Source organism: Anser cygnoides, chromosome 8, assembly GCF_040182565.1.
Source record: "Anser cygnoides isolate HZ-2024a breed goose chromosome 8, Taihu_goose_T2T_genome, whole genome shotgun sequence".
Taxonomy (NCBI): Eukaryota; Metazoa; Chordata; class Aves; order Anseriformes; family Anatidae; genus Anser; species Anser cygnoides.
The window spans coordinates 10,678,602-10,698,329 of NC_089880.1; the positions used below are offsets into that span (position 1 = coordinate 10,678,602).

Sequence of the window (19,728 nt, forward strand, 5' to 3'; positions counted from 1 at the left end):
TCACACAGCTATCCTCTAGACATTTGTCTTAAAGCTAGAGGCAGAGCTCTAACCAAAATCTTTCCAGGACTGGAAAAAAAAAAAGCGGAAGGACTAAAGTTAAGACTATTTCTGTTAATGCATCTTGCACAATATTTACGTCTGTATTTTACAACAGCATGACATCAGTGGCCTGTGTTCTGCCACTGTTTTACTGTGAGTGCCGCTGCTGAGCAGCTCAGATGGCTGCAGGCACTGCTACCAGTACATGCACAGCCATACAGCCGCAAGCAAGGTGCTGTAAGGCTGCAGACACTCATCTAACAGCTTAAATTCAGGTTTCAGACTGGCAGCACTGCCCCTCTTCTAGCATATTAGCCCTGTTTGCGTGACAAGTCTCTCATTCACCCAAGAAGGCATCACCAGTCACTACCACCTTTTCCCTGTGGTGATGGTCATTCCCTTAGCTTTTGGGGTTTGCACCTCCTCAGCCTTCACTGTTTTCCACAGCATCCCTGTTCATCACCTGAATGAGTGGCTACCAGAGGGTGAGATCCAGAAAAGGGCAGACACAATCTTCCTTTCCTCCCTGCAAAGTCCCTCCCTTACTGGGGGCACCTTTCTAGTTTTTGTCCTTGAAGACCTCCAAATGCATGCCTGCTGATGAAGTCTGTAATATTGCGCTAGCTGTAGTAAACAGCCTAGATTATTTTCAGAGGTTTTTTTCCATTTTCTCTTAGGGGACTTCTTTTGCCACCAGATGGCAATAAAAGATGGATATGCTTAAAGAGTAAAGACTCACAACAGAAGATACCTGCATTAAAGCTCAGCAACTTCAATAAGAAAGAGTATCTACAAGATTTCTGAAAAAAAAAATCAATGTTTTTTGAACCTTACGGTGATTTATTTTCTACTTAATGTTCTAATTAGCAGAACTGAAACACCTGCAGCAATTGTACATGTGGTTCATTCATCTAAAAATGTTCAGCTCAATACTGATTTTCAAAACCTTAGTCTGACATTTCTTTAGCACAGAGATTGAAAAATTGACTTATTTAAAGTTATTAAAACGAGGCAAACAACCCTCCTAGCACCAAGATATTTTAACATTTAAGTAGCAAATAACAGCATTTATATAGCATTTTTAACAAACATAAGACTTAGAACAATAGCTTCACCCAAAACCAGACTAGACCTTTTTTCTGTCACTGATGTTCAGAAAGCATAGTACCGAGTCTCAAGGAATCTGGATAATTATTTCACTTTCACAGGCAGGAGAAAACACATCATGAGGAAGAACAGATTGCCTAAGGTTAAAGGGAATCTGTAGCAAATGCAATAAATAATAATGGAAAAAGAACTCTTAACACCTTTTCAGTTGTTCTAAGTCATTATCTTCTCAAAGCTTACTCAGCAGCACCAATCACAAGTATCATCTTCCAGTATCAGCTAACTCCTGTAAAAACGTACTTAATCTTACTGATGTACTAGATCAAAAAATCGATCTAGGAAATATACTGACAGTTGTGAAACAAAAATTTTGCATATTTAAAAGTAGGCTTTAACACATAAATTAAGGCATACCAACTCAAAGGAAGAAAAACTCACCAGCTCATTAGCTCTTTAAGAAATTATGATAACACAGGACAAATCACTACAGGTTAGTGCACTAAGGGAATTGTAAGAGGTGAAATGAAACTAAGGTAACCTTATGCAAATTCCACTCATGCTGCTCCAAGACTACTGAACACTAATGCAGCCTTTAAAAACCCTTGTCCCAGTTCATGCTGGGTGCCAGCGCATATCTTAGAGATGCACAAAGAAAATACTTCTAAGAGCACGACTACAGGAATATGTGATGCATTTCTCCTTCTGAAAAGGAATCAAGAGTAAGAAAGTATGAGACCAGCACTCTACACTCATCGCTAACCACCGAAACATCCCCACTGCTGAGCACGTGAAACAAACGCTGTCTGGTCAGAACAAGAGAGCTTCCTGTATCTGAGGCAGCAGCACTCACTTACAGAACTGGCACGTCTTTTGCCTGCTTTGGACATCAGGCTCTCATAAAATAAACTGCCCTCACGTCCAACTTCTCACTCAGGAGAAGGGTAGACAGCATTCCTCCCACAGACATTGCCGAATGGCTAAGCTGATTTATCACCACTGCCTTATAACACCTGAATTCAGTCCCCCATCAGAGGCTGCCAGCTAACAGCACCCTGCAGCACCCATGCCTTCTGAAAATTCCCTGAATTGGATCCTCCTGGAGGGGACTGTTTCCTCCTAAAGCTTTCTGTACACTGAGCCCCTTCAGAAACTAGCAACCACGAAGGCACCCAAGAGCAAGGGTCTTGTTAGACCTGACATGAGACACTCCCAGCACTGCAGAACTGTGACCACAAAGTACATCAGGCCACATCTGGATCCATCGGCATGCTTGATGGGAACTCTTTGAGTCCTGATTTCTGTGTAGGAAATAAAGCTACATTACCAGTATTTATGTCTGTTTGCTGCAAAACGATGACTTGGTGCTTATGTGGTTCAATTCTCTCTCTCAGCAAGATGCTATATGCCATCTTTCTTCAACAGAAGAGAAGCAACTGAATCAAAAATATAAGGTGAAAACTGAGCATGCAGAACCGTGACCCTACCTACAGGACTGCCAACGGACTTCTCTGAGACAAGTAACTAGTGCCAGCCTCTCACTGCCAGAAGACAGCCACCTTGGAGCCCCAAATATTTACAAGATGGAGATTTTTTTATTCCCTTCTCTAAGCCGGTACATTTGTTTATTGAACGCAGGCCACATTTACAATTTTATTTGAAATGCAGCTGGGCAGTCCCAAGAAAAGCCCCAAGTAGGGTAGTCAAGAACAAGAGAGAGTCCTTAGAAAGACTGTAAATTCATTTCTAATGTACATATTTTGACTTATTCTATACCACTATGTATTTCTCAAACTCATATATTATCAAACTCAAAGGAAAATAGGCACAACTACTGAAGACTGTCTTGTCAGTTGTAATATTTAATTAAAACTTCTGTCTTTGCTTCCAAGATTTCAGCTGAGTACAGTATTTGCATGGATGTGGAAGTGCAAATGACAAAGCCACACGTAACAACAAAAAAAAAGTAACATATTTAGAGGAAATCAACAGCTTACTATAAAATCGCTTTGCACTAGTTACACAGATTTTTTAAAGATACAATATAGACAAAACTCTTAAAATACTCTCTTAAGAGATGCACTTCTTAGTATTGAATTGTTTCACTTGCATACTTCATTTTTAAAGCAGAGAAAGACACCAGTTCTTTACCCAGATGTGCCAGATCCTTTCAGATGCTAGAGGGCCCCCGATAACTCCTCACAGCCAAACCCTGCTGTACATTTCCAAGACACCTCCAAGCCAAATAATGAGTGGCCAAAGTTTTCCTCTGGGGTGCGCACAAATGTCTCAGCCGCCAAACCCTTAGTGCAATCACTCAAAGTTAAGTGAAGCTTTAACCATTTCCAAAATGAATCCAAAATAGCTTGCAGTCAACTCTCCATGCCTACATCTTACAGTATAAAGAAAGTGTTCCCCTTCCCCCAAGGAATAATGAGATTAAGAATACTTATTTTTAAAAGAGTCAATAAAATTCCTAGGATTAGAGACCAGTTAAGCTTTTTACAGTAGCAAGAACCTGATAATGTCCTCTAATTACTTTCTATAACATTTTAAGTACTTATGAACTTGATAAAAATCAGTCCAGCACCTGCTTCCTGTAAAAGAACACTGTGCTTCTCTAAGCAGTTTTATTTTCTCTTTTTAAAATTAGTTCAGAAAGATAAAAGTGGCTTAAAGATAAGGATATTTAGAATTTTACCACCAAAAACAACAACAACAAAATGGAACAGTTTAAAGAAGTAACAAAATAATCAAAGCCTGCATTTTCAAAGGTCCTGGCATTGAAGCTCAACCAAGAAATATACAGCATTTCCCAGAGGAATAAATATGTCCCAGAATCCAGGAAACTAGAAATTAGGTGGAAGCTTGCTTTTTCAGATTTTTTGAGTTTTTGTTGTGTTTTTAAGTTAAAATGGAAAAAACTACTTCACAGCAGAGTAGGCACCCATACAGAAACACAGACACCTATCTAAAGCAGGTAAAATTATGTGAATATATTAACAGAGAAAATACCAGAAAGAGAGAGAATCCCTTTCACTGACCACTTAATCAAAGGGACAATGATGATTTTACAAAACAAGGCAATACAGATCAGGCAGGGATTAGTTTAGGATGCGGATGTCACGGAAGAAGTATTTAACCACCTCAGGTTAGAGTATAAGAGTTGGTTTACTGATTCTTACATCCCCACTGTTTAGTCATTTTGTTAGGAATACCAGCATAGAGCTTGATTCTTTTTTTTTTTTTTTTTTTCTCTTCTGCTCTTACATAATGCTGGGAAAATTAGATGAAGATTCTCCACAGATAGATCTTATTCATGCATTTCAGCATGTTCTGTCAGGGCCCTAAAGCCAGATATGCAGCAATGACAAGTGTTCATACCTCCAACCTAAATGAACTTGGTCTTTTAGTATACGTAAAGCACAGTACGCATATTACACACTTGAAAACTCCCTAGTTTAAGATGGGCATACATAAATACTGGATTCCACAATTTTTCCTTTCTGTTCCATAGTATAAAACTACGTCAAACTTCATAGAGGCATTGAAAATACAAATGTTCTTTACAAGCAGTAATTCAGAGAAAACTTTAGAGCCTATGCAGACTGAAGTCTACCTTCCTGTGAATGACAAAGAGACCTTTTAGGAAAAGAACACACACAAGAACTTAATTAAACCTCACACACACAGACAGACTGAAGTTCTACAGGCAGCTTCGATTTTATTTCTTCCTGAATTTCATAGTGTTTCACAACTTAAAGAGCACTTATTTTCCTTTTTAAAGGCTGATTTGGATGTAATTTCTTTTCTTTTTACTATTTTAAGAGGATATCAACACTAAATCAGTGATTTTGTTGCTTACATTGGTTTAGAATGGAAAAAAGTGAATGACAGAAAAACTGTTTTTTAAATATGCCAAAGAACCGAGCTACATAATAACAGCAGACAAAGCGCCACTTGGAAGAGTACAAAGTTGGTAAATTCCAATGACAGGTCTCAATACTTCACGTAGCTCAGTGGGATACACATGCTGTATTTTTACTTTTGACCAGACAAATACACACAAGCCCAATTCTCACAAAGGCTACCTTCTGCTCTACTTAGTGCAGTGAGACCAACTAAAAAAGACAAGTCACGAAAACAAGTTGTGTGGAACCAAATCTGTGGCACTGGAGCAAGAGTTGAAGGCAGAAATACCGTAATTTTGGTGTGTTAACACAATTGAAAAACTCATCAAGAAATGAAAAATCAAAGCTAATTTTTAAAACTGTTTGTATGCATTATTTTTTCTCCTCTGCCATAAGTTCTATCTTGGACCAAATTGACTGTGTGCTCTAGGATTTACACTTTAATGATTTATCAGGACAACGAGATTGGTGTTCTTGAGGGTACAATTCCAAAGCAGCAGGCCTTTGTTGCAGACAGTGCAGTAGCACCTCTCTTCACACTGCTTAAGTTTCCACGGATTTTTTTTTCTCCCACTGAAGTACACACCAACACTTTGTCCAGGCATTAAACTGAGAAGAAAGAGGTTACCTGTTTTGGCAGTGACAAGTTGCAAGACCAATGGTCGTCTTGTTACAATTCCAGAACCTCGAGGAAGAAAATCCCTAGAAACATAAAAATAAATAAGTTGTTACAACCCAGAAAGGACTGACCAGTTTCTAAGATATTGGACTAATTTGGAACCTCCTCTGTACCTTCAGCTGCAATGAAAATGGAAAGTCAGTGGGGAGAGATTTACATCAAACTGTATAATAAACTAGGGCTGTTAATTTCAATTTGAGATAGCAATGGGTCAACAAACATATAGCAAAATTAAATAACCAATCTAGGAGCATTACTGATGACCTTTCCTCACGATCATCATGTATAATATCTCAAAACACACAATTCATAGAAAGAGTATCGAAAACAATGCCCACATTTACTGGACTCTCCAAATAAATGTGTCCCACCCTCTACTCCCTTTGAAGATACATAGAGTTTATAGACATATGAATACAAACTGTCATTAAAACAGAGATAATGCAAAAAGCATCACACACAAATTTAAATCCACTGTGATGTTTTACAGCACTTAAGCTAGTTCTTGTACCCTGTTGCTTTCTCAAAGGTGCCAAAGTTTATCAAACGGTCTATCACAATTTCTTTTACCTACCAACTGAGAGATGCCTGTCTCACAGCAAAGTGCCAGCTACAGATATTTTCTCATGGGGAAGAAGAGAAATTCTTAACAAAAACATACTCCTTTTACTGTTTGTATTGAAATGACAGTAGCCTAGGGTGTAGAAAACGCATACCAAGACGACAGTTTCATACTTGGATTTTTGATATTTTTTTTCCTTTAACAAGAAGCTGAAAGGAATTGCTATTCAGGACAAACCGATCACTTAAAACAAACTAGGGCCCTTTACAATACCACGTGAGGCACTAAAATCCTTCTTCAGGGAGTTAGAGGATAAAAAGACTTACCGATTTTCTACTTCAGACTAAGCACAGCCAGAGATCAAGAACGCCACATTAACACAACTCCTAGTTACACAACGCTGACAGCAAAATTGCAAAGAAACGTAAGCCAACAACTTTCAGAACATTCCCTTTCCCTGTCTGCAATAGATTGCATTTGATAACCCTCTCTAACAAGTTGAATTACTGTCAAAAAGCCCGTCGTCTGTTCGAGCAAGCACGGGCAGAAAGCTGGCTGAGCTCCCGCTTGGCGAGGGTGATAACCACCTGAACAGTGAATGGCAGGAGGACGTAAGGCTTCTGCTCCAAATGTACAGTCTGAAGCCGAAGAAATGACAACGGGTGAGGAGAACAAAGTGTTCATGGGGAGAGTTTAGGAGAAAACCCAATAGCCTGGCATATCCTGGAACCAAGCAGCAGTGCTGAAGTGTCAGCATCGCGGCTGGAGCACTGCATGAATATGCAGAGATACTGTAAGAGCTGGGCATATCTTCTCCAGAACTGCTGAAGACATATTTTACCTGTATTAAAAAAAAAAAAAAAAAAAGACACTGACCTCAATTAAAAACTCTGCTCCCACAGGGACAGAGAATTTTTATTACTATTATTTTCAAAAAATCTGCAATTTCAGCTTTAACCACAAGGCAATGGCATCCGTGCACTTTCTCTGCACGGCCCAAATCAGGTGCTACGAACAAATACAGAAAATCTACTTCTAGAAAAAAGGCAGTTCTTTAAATACACAGAAATCCAACTTAAATCATACCTTTCACTTTTTTAGGAAAAGTCACATGGTACTACCTTACAACTCCAGCAGCGAGAGAAACACATTAAATGCTGTACTACTGCTTCTGCAGAAATGCCTGCTTTGAAATCCGCAGGACAGCATGCAGATGCTTTCCCCCTCCCCGTGGTCTAGAAAGCATTCTTTCTAGAACGAAGAACACTGTTCAGGAACAAGGCTGGGAACCAAAGCTACATTCCTTTAAAAGTCGTGCATCCTACCAGAAGAATCAAGACACTTTTACATCTTTATTCTCAGAACGTTTTCAGCAGAAGTCCCCCTGCTGACAACCGATGCCCCAGCCCAGCAGCAATGCAGCTGTGACGTGACGGGCTGGCGGCTGGCAGCACAGCCTGTCCAGTGCTGCCCAGCCAGAACTGAATATATCAAATATAAATGAGATGCAAGCAGCCAAGCGGTCAAGAATATCACTTCAGGAACTCATCGGCCTTCGAATTCGCTCATCTGTTGGAATATCATTAGATATTTTTAGGGCCAAATAGTTTTTACCCTAGAAGCTTTAAAATTACTTATGCATTTACTGCCTGATATGAGCTGAACTGCCTTCAGTACCCAATACCAGTCATTTCCAGTGTCAGAAGTCTGAACAAGCATATCCACTAACATGCAAAGGTAACAGATGTTAGTTTGAATTTGACTCGCTAAAACCCAGGTCTCAAAAACCGATGTCAAAGGATGGGGAAGCACGTAATTAATGGCCAAACCAATACATTACTACCTTCTCTGACTGATGCTCTGGAAGCAAGTAAGCCAAAATAGCAATTAGACAATTCGTTAACGGGAAGAGTCCCACGCAAGAGAGGGAACACCATTTAAATTTCAGAACAGGATGAAACCACAGCAAAATGCTGAAAAGCAAACTAGACAGGGGTTATCTTCGATGAGGCTGTCTAGTTATAACGCAGGACTATAGCTGACAAAGAAAAAAAGTATATCAAAACCAAAATACAGCCATACTTCTCTTATGGAGGAGCAAAAATCACCCATCTAAATCTATCAAACGATGTTAGCAACTCCACTCGCAGCAATTTTTCCACAACCCAAAGTCCTTCCCATGCCCGTAAGCTTCCTCAGTGCCTTCCACGGGCTGCTAGCGGAAACAACGCGGTACCTTAACGCACCGGCCTTCATTCCCAAGGCTAGCCAAGGAATGCAATGCAGCTTCAATTGCAACAGGAAGCAATTAGGCCAAAAGTCAACAGTTTTCCTCGGCTTTCTTCCAGCAGACCGTTCATTGTTCCCGGACTGGCACACCAGGGGCACGGCGATCTCTCGTGCAAAGAGCGGGCGGTTCCACAGCCAACGCGCCTCCAGTTCCACAGCAGACGTGCACTGCACCCAAGTACCACAAAGGGCTTTTGTTGGTTTTGCATTTATCAGTGCTACACAACAGCACAGCAGGAAAAAGCACGGTCCAGGCCTACAGAAGAGACATTAGGGTTTGCTAACATCTTTCCTCAGGTTCACTTTTCAAGCCCATAAACCCAAACCAGCTAATTTCTAACTAAAGAACTCTTAACACTAACATGTCCATCCCAGACCTATTTGGGCACAATTGCTCGTTTTGTTTTCCCTCCTGTGCTCACCAATAGCAGAGGATCTCACCAGAGGTCCTTCATCCACTTTTGGCCATTACAAAGCAGAGCATACCCCAGTGATGGCAAGTATACCTTGGGTTTTAAGCAGAGACTTTTCCAGGTATTAATTTTGTGATATCGAGGGATTTGAAGTACTTTCTCAGAGCAGCTTGTCATCAGTGGCACTGCCATCAATGTATTTATTCTTCCTTAATGGCTTTGGAAGCACAACTCCTCTACCCTTCAAACGACTGTACGAAAGAGGATTTCTTGAAAACGTGTCCCTGGGCTAAAAGCTTTAAGGCAGTACCTCTTTGGCTTTAAGAGCCTTCTTTTTTTTTTTTTTTTTTTTTTTAAGGCTTTGCCATTCTCAACCACCAACCATTTTTATCCACTAATAACGCAGCACACACCGCTTTCTACATCCCACTGATATTCAGCTATGTATGTTCCTTCTCGTTAACTCCAAGCAGAGACCAATTCTTACGATCAGACACCACTCCATCCCTCCCCTCCCCTGATTAGTTATAGGATAGTAAGTGCTTTTTGTTTTGGCACGCCTGTCAGTCAACACAATCTCCCACAGCTTTGTTTGCTGACTGCAAAACCTCAGCTTAACATAATGGGGCTTACATGAAGACGCACAAAATAATTAATCCTCTTTATTGAAGACCAATGACACCTATCTTAATTAGGCCTACTAGGCAAGCTGAACGCATTAAGATGCTGTGGGTTTTTAGCAATCTTGGCTATGATAGCTCTTAAAGCTTAATACCAGTCTTTCTAGGTTTTTTTTGTAAACCACCAGCAGAGATGGTGGCATCCCTACCACCACAATTTAGTGCTTAGCTCACTTTCTCTTAAGAAGTTTGGTCTCGGATTGTAGTAAGCATTCCTTCAAGGCTGATTTTCCTTCACCTGAGAGAGGAGCTAAACTGCTGAACCGAGGTGCAACGCAATACCCAGGAGCAGTAACTACACGCTGCAGCCCACACAGCTGGGCGTGCCGTCAGGGGTTAGAAAGAGAGCGGTCAGCAGTTTGAGGATGACTGGATCTCTCTTCCTTTCAAGCAGAGGGGATAAATTGGCCTCCTAGCTCCAACGCCTGGCGTCTCTGAGAAGCCGTCCTCCAACCCAGCAGCATCCCTCACTGCTGAGCCACCGGGACTGAACAGCCAACGCAGGCACTGCCCGGTTATCCAACCCATCCCTCCCAGGTGATCACGTACAAGTTGAACCAAAATTCTCCCTTTCTTCCACAGGAGAAAAAAAAAAAAATCTTGTAGCTGTTATAACAACACTACAACCTAGCGACTACAACACCTCTTTGGGTCTCCTTCCCCTCCCCGCTTTACAGAATTGAGACCAGCTATACAAAAATCCAGAGGGGGAAGGTGCAAAACCCACACCTGAACAGACAAAACCCTCGCCCAACCCCAAACCATGGGAATCTGGTGAGCGTAGACTCTGAAGGTAAGAAATAAACTACTCACTCACGCTAGCTGTGCACCTCCCCTACAACTTGTTCAGTGACAACAGTCACCACCATGGTGAGAAAGCAACATATGAGATTCCCTCCTTCTGCACAAGACTGCAAACAGAGCAGGCTTAGATGGACGCTGTCATTACACGCCTCCCACATCTGGAGGATGCTTTTCTTAAGCAGCAGCAGCTCTTCTGCTCAACGAGCAAGCAGAAATTATCACACCTCCCCATGAAACAGTATTGGGCTATGAGGAAATCAGTGCCAAAAATTACTCTAGTCCCAGTGGTGAGGTCTTCCATTATACATGCCTGGAGTCAAAAGGTTCTCCAAAGGAGGAGACATTTGAACAGAAGGTACAGACCACCACTGGTCCTCCAGATCTATTGCCATATTCTGGCAGCATTGGGAATAACTTACATGGCATTTTTGCACTGAAAAAGACAAGGTTGCTCACTGTAGCCAAGTAAATGTACCTCCTAGTATTAAATATATATATATATATACACATATCAAATCTATTATGTGATAGAAAGCTTTGAAGTCTCAATAATGTTTAAAGGCCTGAAAATTTGTCACACACACACAGCTAGGAAAACTTGCCAGGCAAACCCCGAGGAGTGCTAAGATGAACAGTGCTCTGTTTGCAGTGATTATGCCGGGCTGTGGGCTTGCTGTATTAACAGATCAGGAAGCTGCCAACGTGCAGGCTCGTAGGCAAGCCACTGTACGCACGGTGCATCTGTCCTCCCTGGCAGGCGTCCAAAGCTCTGCTGCATCACCCCAATTCCATTTGTGAAAATGCCCTTTTCTCTCTTTCTCCTTTAAGATTTGACAAAAGCTTCCGGAAACAGCGGTGCTCCCCATCAACTCCGAGCCGGGGGGCAGGGGGGAGGAACCACCAAACACACACACACCCAAAAACAAACAGCAATTCTTCCGATTTTCACGGTGAAAAGAGTGAAGCAGGCTTCTCAGGACAACTGTATTTTCCCTAATCAGATATGGTTGCTCTTAGGAAGGGACTCATTTGCATACGTTGTGAGAGCATGAAAGCCCATCCAACCTCAGGATGAATACTAATGCAGCAAGATTTGGTGTCTCTCCACGAGAAATGAACAACGGAGATTCCTTATTCAATTTAAATTGGTATCAGCGCACTGAAGCTTTTGGAACACAAACACTATTAACGGTGTTTCTTCGGGAAAAAAAAAAAAAAAAAAAAAGATTTGAGCAAAAAGTATTCCTCTACAATATAATCAAACAGATTTTCTGATTGCAAGGGTTAAACAGTAAGCAACGTCCCCAGTACGGTGCACATATCAGCTGCACGAAGCCAGCCACTACATAATGACTTGCACTTTGCAAATAACTCACCTCTGGATACTCTGTTGTTGCAGAACTTTGAAATAATGCAGATTTCAGTGCTACCATCAAAAACCCAGACAAAATAAGCTTCTGCCTTTCCTCCCAAATCACCCTGTCCTGAGCTCAGATCCACCAACACAGAATTTTTAAAGAAGGGTAGGGAATACAATCTGCTACGCCATGTCCCAGTCAAGTCCAAAATCTCTGTCTCTTCAGAAGCAATGTGAAAATGCATTTCTTTTTTATGACAAACGTGTCAAACTGTGCAATTACCTTCCTTTGTACAAGGCGAGCCATTTCAGATCATTTTGCAAAGCTTAAATGCAAGCAGATTCAGTTGTTCTACTCCCCCCAGAATGTATGGAGGGAGAACACAATGGGAAGTGCAGCACAAAGACAGCCTGAATTTATAGACAGAAAGACAGCAAAAGGGAGAGGTGGCAGGGGAGGAGCAACTCCTGGGGCTTCGCAGCAGTGACAGACCTCGGGGATCTTCTGTCAGCATTTGTGGAGCACCTGGACAAATCAACAGGTGAGCACACAAGAGCACAACATCACCTCTGATGGATTATGGTAAAAATGCCTTCAGCAGCCCAGCTGGGAGCAGGAACCTCACCCGTTTCACCCACTGTCGTGGTGCAGAGGTAGGGATACCTTCCAGTTATTCCTGCCCTGCCTATTCTCCGCAGGGGAGCTTACACAGAGACAATTTCGGAGCGTCCTATATAGATAAGCACTACCAAATACACGTGTACGTTTGTAGGCAGCTGTGCTGTACATAGTAAACAAGGCACCAAGTGCACAAGATTAATCCAGCTGTGATTATGTCAGCTGTGAGGGCAGACATGGAGCCGTGTTACAGCTAGGAGAACTCCTACGTATCTGAAGAACGAAATCTTGGTGACTTTGCACAGGAACTGGGATGCAAAAATACTATGCTAGGTATTGAATTAAAAGCATAACTTCCTCACACAAATTATGAAAGCTGACATTATCACTAGATGCCTTGGTTGAAAACCTCTCTTATCTCCAGCTCCAGTCTCCTTTGCATCCCAGAGGCTATCACAGACAACAGTACTTGGCAGTACATCAAAGCCCAGCACGCGGTTAAATGGGATTTGCTCCTCTCTAGTTCAATAATGCTGCCTTGTTCGTCTCGCTGCAACTTGCTGAAGAAAAAGATGCAAGGTCACAGTTAAATAATGCTCATTTCCTGCTCTCAGCATATTTACACTACAGGCTTTACAGTGCAGACGCACAGCATTAAAAGGGCTCCTAGTAACCCATCGCACACAAGCACAGCGAACAAGGGGAGTTCACAGGCTTCTATTTACCAAAGGCTTTACTTTGCAATGTACTGTTTAAAAAAAACAGAAAAGCAAAAATGGCTTCTGCCCTCCGTGCTTGCAATCTAGGCAGGCTTTATGTAAGAAATGCATGAATCCTTCAAAGATTATCAATTTGCTCAATGATCAGCTGATGGATACCAAACCCCAAACAACGACCAAGCTGTCAGAGGCACAAACTGAAGAGCAGCAAGGGTCCCTTTCTGGAAAGGAGAAACGCTGCTACACCTCAGCTGTACGAAGCAGACCCACCACTCAGTTTTGGTGTCACACAGATATCTAGAGCACTCGTGACACAAGGCAGAAAAATGCTAAACAGCAAGTTTTAGACTACAGTCACAGTTGTTCCACACAGATTTTAAGATGATATGCTAACCTTGCCTTTAAAAATAGAAGGAAATTAAAAATAAAGGAATAAAAAAATCTAAAGCCTACCTACGGAGTAAAGACTTTGCATGTGCACGTGGATATTGATGTAGGTAATGTTTAAAAACCAGCTTGAGGTCATACAGCAAGTCGGAGGCAGAGAGGAGAACAGCATCCTCACTTTGCTTCCCTGCTGAAGTCCACAGCAGCTTACTTCCTGTGTTTACAGAGAAACGTCAAAATAATCGTATCGCTGATATCCATTTATCTAAACTGAAAAGTGGCGTTTCCTATTTTGTCTACAACGGCGAATTACACAAGTCTGAACCATTACCAGAAGCAATGCCCTTCAGGAAACAGCAAGACAACAACCGGGCGTGTTATTTGTTGTTTCCAGCGCTGCCAAACGCCAAGGATAGGGCTCCTTCCTGAAGGCAGGGTGTAGCAGGGTTGTCAAGTCAGACAGAGTCAGGCAATCTGTTGAGTTCTCAGAAGTGCCTCTGTGCAATTCTTAATATGGAGGAGTTCAGGTAAGAAGTAAGTTAATACATACAATCTTGGAAGAAAAAAAAAAAAAGAAAAACTATACAAACCTCACACTGGAGGACAATTTACCTGTAAAAAGCAGAGATGGACTGAGCTTCCCATAACAACTGCAATTGAATTTGTACCACGGACCTCTCAGAAGGCACTCAAGATGAGACTTTTTTGACTTTTTTTTTTGGTGGGGTTTGGGGTTTTTCTGAAAGCTAGGTCTCAGACTTCCAATGCTAAGCTTGCAATCACTAAACAAGTACAACATACTAATTGTCTATTAAATGCCACAGTTATATTAAGACCACATGTATTCTCATAGGTACACTTTACAGAAGCAGTAAGAATTACTTACGGAATTAGCATCGCTGTAAACTGCTTGATGCATGGAACTTACACAGCAGAATACAGGTCAGGGATCCCTATACTCTGCCTCACTACTGAGCACAGCTTTCCTTAATGAACAAGAGATCTTTTAATCAATAAAATTAAAGTGCCATGGATCCTCAAAACAGCTTTCAAGTATTCAAGGAAAACTTTTACTTTACACGTGAAAAAAATAAATCAGCATATTTGGTTTTAACTATACATTTGTTTTACTTTGTATCGGTTCTCAAGACTTGACATAAAACTGAGCTTAAAATCCACAGCAGAGTTATACCTGCAGACAAAACTTGGCCATCTATATCACATCCACATGGCCAAGTTTGTTTTCCAACCTCTAAATGTAGAAGTAGTATTTGGAGAAGCAACCAAAATGAGCCACTGCCTCATTGCTACTCTTTCCACTTAATGGAATACCCCGAAACAATTCTTGCTTTCAGTGCACCAAAGTATTTTGATAACTAGACTAATAGGCTCAATACAGCTGTACAATGGCTTAATTAGTCAGGAAAAGGAGTGGCTGATTCTCATTTCCAGAAAATCCTTAAGATTAAAAAAGAATACATAGCGCCACATTTCAGTCCGTGTCTCCTATTGCTTAGCTTTTTCATGCCTGTTTCATACAGAGGTGAACTTTCTGTAAAAAGAAGTTTGTCTGTCAATGACAGCTAGTAACTAAAAGAATAAAATATTTGCACCGATTTAACCGCGTCTCTCCCAGGAAGCAGGCAAAGTATGCGCCTGCTCTCTTTGGAGAAATTCTCTGCTTTGATGGTCAGACTGAAACTCCTTTCTCTTCCCCTAATGACTCAACACAGCCTTTTCACCACCGCCATCTCAAGGAACAAGAATGAGCTCAGCACACGAGGAACTGTATTTGGAATAACAAAAATTAGTACACATTTCATCATAAACAGCTCTACGCTAAGCAGTGGCTGTACAATCATCAAAAACGTCTCAGATCAAAAAGCTGCAGAGTTGTTTTACAAAGCCAGACCTCAGGCTCTTAAAATGAGAGTTCTTGTTCGATTATGACTGACAGGCTCACAATCAGGAGCTCACATCTCTTATAAAACAATTATTTGGCTACATGCAGTTTATATTGTATTAGGCGGGAAAGGAAGTAAATAGCTGTCAGCTTTGAAATCAAATTATTAATTTCTCACTATCTGCAAGAATAAAAGGAGGCTTTAATTCAAATCTGGAGAAAGAGGCCCTGACAAGATAACCAAAGGCACAGATGGCAAGCTATCTCAAAAGCCCATTTTGATATATGGAATAAGAGAAAACGCTCTCTCTCCGGACACAGTTTCCAAGGATTGCTTCCTGCCATTCGTTTTCTTTTAATAAACCCTGCTATTATCAAAAGCAAGCCGTTCAAAAAGCACAAATGACGTATAGGGTCACGGTCCTGTACTCAGCGCAGGCATGCAGCCAGGGCAGGTAAGGTACCTAGCTCCCACCGACCTGCAGGACTCGGAGCTTGATTCCCCTCGAGGCTTTTGAATCTCTCTTCCACCACGACCGCAGTAGGCCCTTTGCTTTAAACACCGCCTCAGCGTTTTATGGGCACGTTGACTTTTGTCACAAAGAGAAGCAGGCGATAAGAACACTCATTCTTACCGTGCTCTTCAGACAATACCACTTCCTCAAGCGAGAGCCACGAGCTCCACACACCAAGGCCTAACTCATAAACGCAAACGACTCCTGTCCTCAGCTGTCCTCTGGAGTCTCTATTTTCATCCAAACACAACATCCAGAAGTCAAGGACTTCAAACAGAGTCCTTGACTACCAAAAGCAGCAAGATCCCGTTGCACACAAAGGAGCAATAAGCGAAGAGTACCTTCGTGACGCGAACCCAAACAGGAACGATAACTGTCACGCTGGGAGACCTGACGCTGCCCCGTGCCAGCTCCACTCCGAGCCAGCCTCCAAGGATGCCCGCAGGCCTGGCTGTCACACAAGTGCTGAAGCAGGCACACGTGAAGAATTCATCCTCACGAAATACAAGCACTGAGGTAGATCCCACATGCAACCTAACCCCAGCGTATTCACCAGCAGCTGCAGGGTAACGCAGCCCGGCCCAACATGTTTCCTGCACCGTCAGGCTCCATACAGGAGCTCCAACACCACCTGCAAGCGAGCAAATCTGTTTCCTTTGTCCACGTGGAAAAAATAAAGCCATTCTTGCTCAAGCAAAGACCCTGTGAAGTGCCGAAGGAGGCACAACAGCCTCGTGGCTACAGGCAGCAGAGAAAAAACAGCTTGGTCCTGCAGTTAAGGCCCTTCCTAACCCCATGCCCTCGTGGTGCCAATTACAGCTATTCCTGAAAGGGAGAAGATCTTAACTGTCCCTCTGAAGGTTAAGAGTTCAAAATCCACTAATGATAACGATTCGTGTGGTGAAAAAAAAAAATACATGAGAGTTAATGCTCAATTTCAGAGCAATGCTAGGACTATATCATTTTGACAATAATTTCAAAGCTGTGGTACTATTATTATCATTTGTACTGTGCTTAAAAAACATCATATGCAACATAGCACAAACAAAGGAGCGCAACATGTCTCTACAACAAGACGTGTTACCTCTATAAGGCACATTAAGACAGACACAGATACAATAAACTTGTTTTCTGAGAGCAGCTTCATTACCCTGTAAAACAGGACTGTCCTATTGCTAACTAGGAAGAACTACAGACCATTTTGCCTGCTGACCTGCCAACCAGAAGCGCTCTTCCAGTCTCATGGCTATTTACTTATCTGGTTCCGAGGGTTCACAATCAAGTTTTCACGACTTAGCAAGCAACCACACATCTGCTGACCACGCACACTCGCTCAGCCTGGAGAAAAGGCATGAGCAAAACATATTTATTTAAACCTCACGGAACTAGGCTTGAAGTAATGCATTTTAATGTCACGTTCACAAAAGGCTTCAAATGTTGGCAAGTATGGAGGTCCTACAGACCAGCTGATACTATATCTGAAGAAGTTCCTCCACAGGACCACAATGTAGAACTCAAAGAAAGGGTTGGAGACTGCAGCTCCTGCATTGGAGAAATGCCCTGGTGGATTATATTCGCTGGTAAACTCTTCTCTGAAGAGTCTCTGGTAGCGCCTGCAGGGTGCGTGGTAGTACGCAGGCGTAAGAAGTCATTGCCCTCAGCTTCTCTTCATAATTCTTGCTAGAAACATTCACGTCTTGCTTGTGCAGCAGGCTCCAGCCTCTTGTCCAAACTGGCCAGACTAGCCCAAACTTCTCATTTCTACCTTTTGTGCTACCCAGGTTCGTTTGGGCAAGGGGGCGAGCAGGGGCACGTGGCACCCGACAGGAGCGGATCAGCCTGTGGATCAGACGGGGATCCCCCAGATCTGGGATCCCCCAGGCGGGGAGCAGTACCAGGGAGCAGTGAGCCTCCAGCAGGACCCAGAAGGAGGTATCAGGACCCAGCAGAAGACATCAGCACCCAGCCACCGCGCTCAGCCCCAGCCCCATGCCACCTTACACACAAGGAAGGTAAGAGGCCTCTCCTCCCCAGCACATACATTTTGGGCTGTTTCATGAACACACGGATCGGAACCTCAAAAGGTTTTACAGATTTGCTGAAAGAAACCTCTAACAATTTGATTGCCAGTAGGGATCTCTGAGGGCTTCACGAGTGCTTTGGAAGCGGGATGCTGGCAACGCAGCCAGCATCAGCAGCGCACTACAGCCTTCGGGAGGGAGAGCTGAGACGTAACGCGGCGAGAATAAATGCTGAACCGAAGGTGAAGGGACCCTGAAGGGACCCGGGGGGTGTTTTCACGCCGAGCACCGGGGGAACTGCACCTTGACATGGGGGGGGGGGGACCGCGGGGAGGGAAAGGAGCGAGGGAAGGGGCCGCCGCCGCCTCACCTGGACACGCAGTTCTCCAGCACCGAGCTCTTGCCGGCGCTCTGCCCGCCCACCACGGCGATCTGCGGCAGGTCGAGCAGGCAGCTCTGGCCCAGCGCCGCGAAGGCGTCCTGCAGCCGGTTGACGAGCGGGATGAGCCCCTCCATCCCGCCGCCCCGCCGCCCCGCCGCTGACAGGTAACGGCCGCCGCGCCGCGCATGCGCCCCGCACCCGGACCTGGGGGCGGGGCCTCGCCGGGGAGGACACGCCCCCTGGTGGCGCGGCCACGCCCACCGCGGCCGTGGCGGGAGCCCCGTGGCGGGAACCCAGCCACGTGTGTGCCCCCGCCCCGCTCCTGTGGTGGGGTGCCGGTAACGGGGGGTCCCCGGTTAGCCCCGGGCAGGTCACGGCCGCAGCCTTCCAAAGCACTGCCGGGAACCAGCAGGGCACCTCTGCCTTCCTGCGAAGGGCTTCGAGGCTTCCGTCGGCGCTGAAGCAAAAGAACTGCACTGGGTTCAATGAAAACCCCACGCTGAGGCTGAGCTGAGCACGTAACACGAGACTTATCTGTGATTACTGGCAGCAGTGACAAGGCAGAAATATCCCAGAGGCTTTGGAGCCTTGCAGCGATGCTTATCCTCTGTATTTAGCCAGACACCGGTCGCGCTCAGCGTGACTAGCGAAACAAAAGGGAACTACTGCAAACATCCAAGCGGCTGACAGGCACTAATGAGCTGGAGCATCATCAAAACTTCTTGGCCAGGGCTCTCAGTGTAAAAAAGTGAATCCCTACAGCAGAACAGCTTCTAGCCGCGAACACAACCGAAGGGAAAGCAAACCGTACACAGACAACTGCGTGGGAGCCGAGCAGCAGCAGGAGCCCCCAGGCACATCCATTCACAAAAGGCGGATTTGGGAACACATCACCAGCACCTCCTCGTGCTCCGAGCAGCAACCCACAAACCCAGAGCAAACAGCCGTGCGAGCAGCATGCTCTCGAGGAACCTGGTGCACTGTCAGTGCCTACAGTGCTGGGGGTTTGGGCCTAACCGCGCACATGTCGTTAAGCCCCTCCCCGTGCAAGGACCAAGGTAAGAGCTGGACTTGCCCAGGTGGCAAGAAAAGAGACCGCCAGTCATCTCACCAGGAGAAACTGTGCTTTAGCTCAGGCTAAAATGTTTCTAGAGATTGTGCTTTAGCTCAAGCTGAAATGTTTTTATCATCAGTGTAACGCAGGCACAGCTTCTGCAGCGGTTGCTTTGTCACTGCGGCCAGATCACCTCTCCAGACATCAAGGAAAAACCTCTTGAACCTTTCTGTCTAGATGGGGCCCGGGGTTATTGACATAATTATGCCAATTAGCAGCATGATTCT

At 43.8% G+C, this 19,728-nt stretch overlaps 1 protein-coding gene across 11 annotated transcripts in view; it reads right to left on the reverse strand.

The window, feature by feature from the left end:
• The window catches only part of DNM3 (dynamin 3), a 181,283-nt gene extending 162,719 nt beyond the window's left edge, over window positions 1–18,564 (reverse strand). For 7 of the 11 annotated variants that reach the window (XM_067001516.1, XM_048080188.2, XM_067001513.1 and 4 more), the window contains exons 1-2: window positions 18,376–18,563; window positions 5,686–5,759 (exon numbers count right to left, since the gene is read on the reverse strand). In XM_067001516.1, the coding sequence (XP_066857617.1) occupies window positions 5,686–5,759; window positions 18,376–18,521 (220 nt within the window). In that variant the 5' untranslated portion in view covers window positions 18,522–18,563. Of the gene's footprint in view, window positions 1–5,685; window positions 5,760–18,375 lie in introns of all 11 variants that reach the window. The other 4 variants (XM_048080190.2, XM_048080189.2, XM_067001517.1 and 1 more) reach the window with 2 other exon arrangements.
• Between the last annotated feature and the right edge of the window lie 1,164 nt (window positions 18,565–19,728).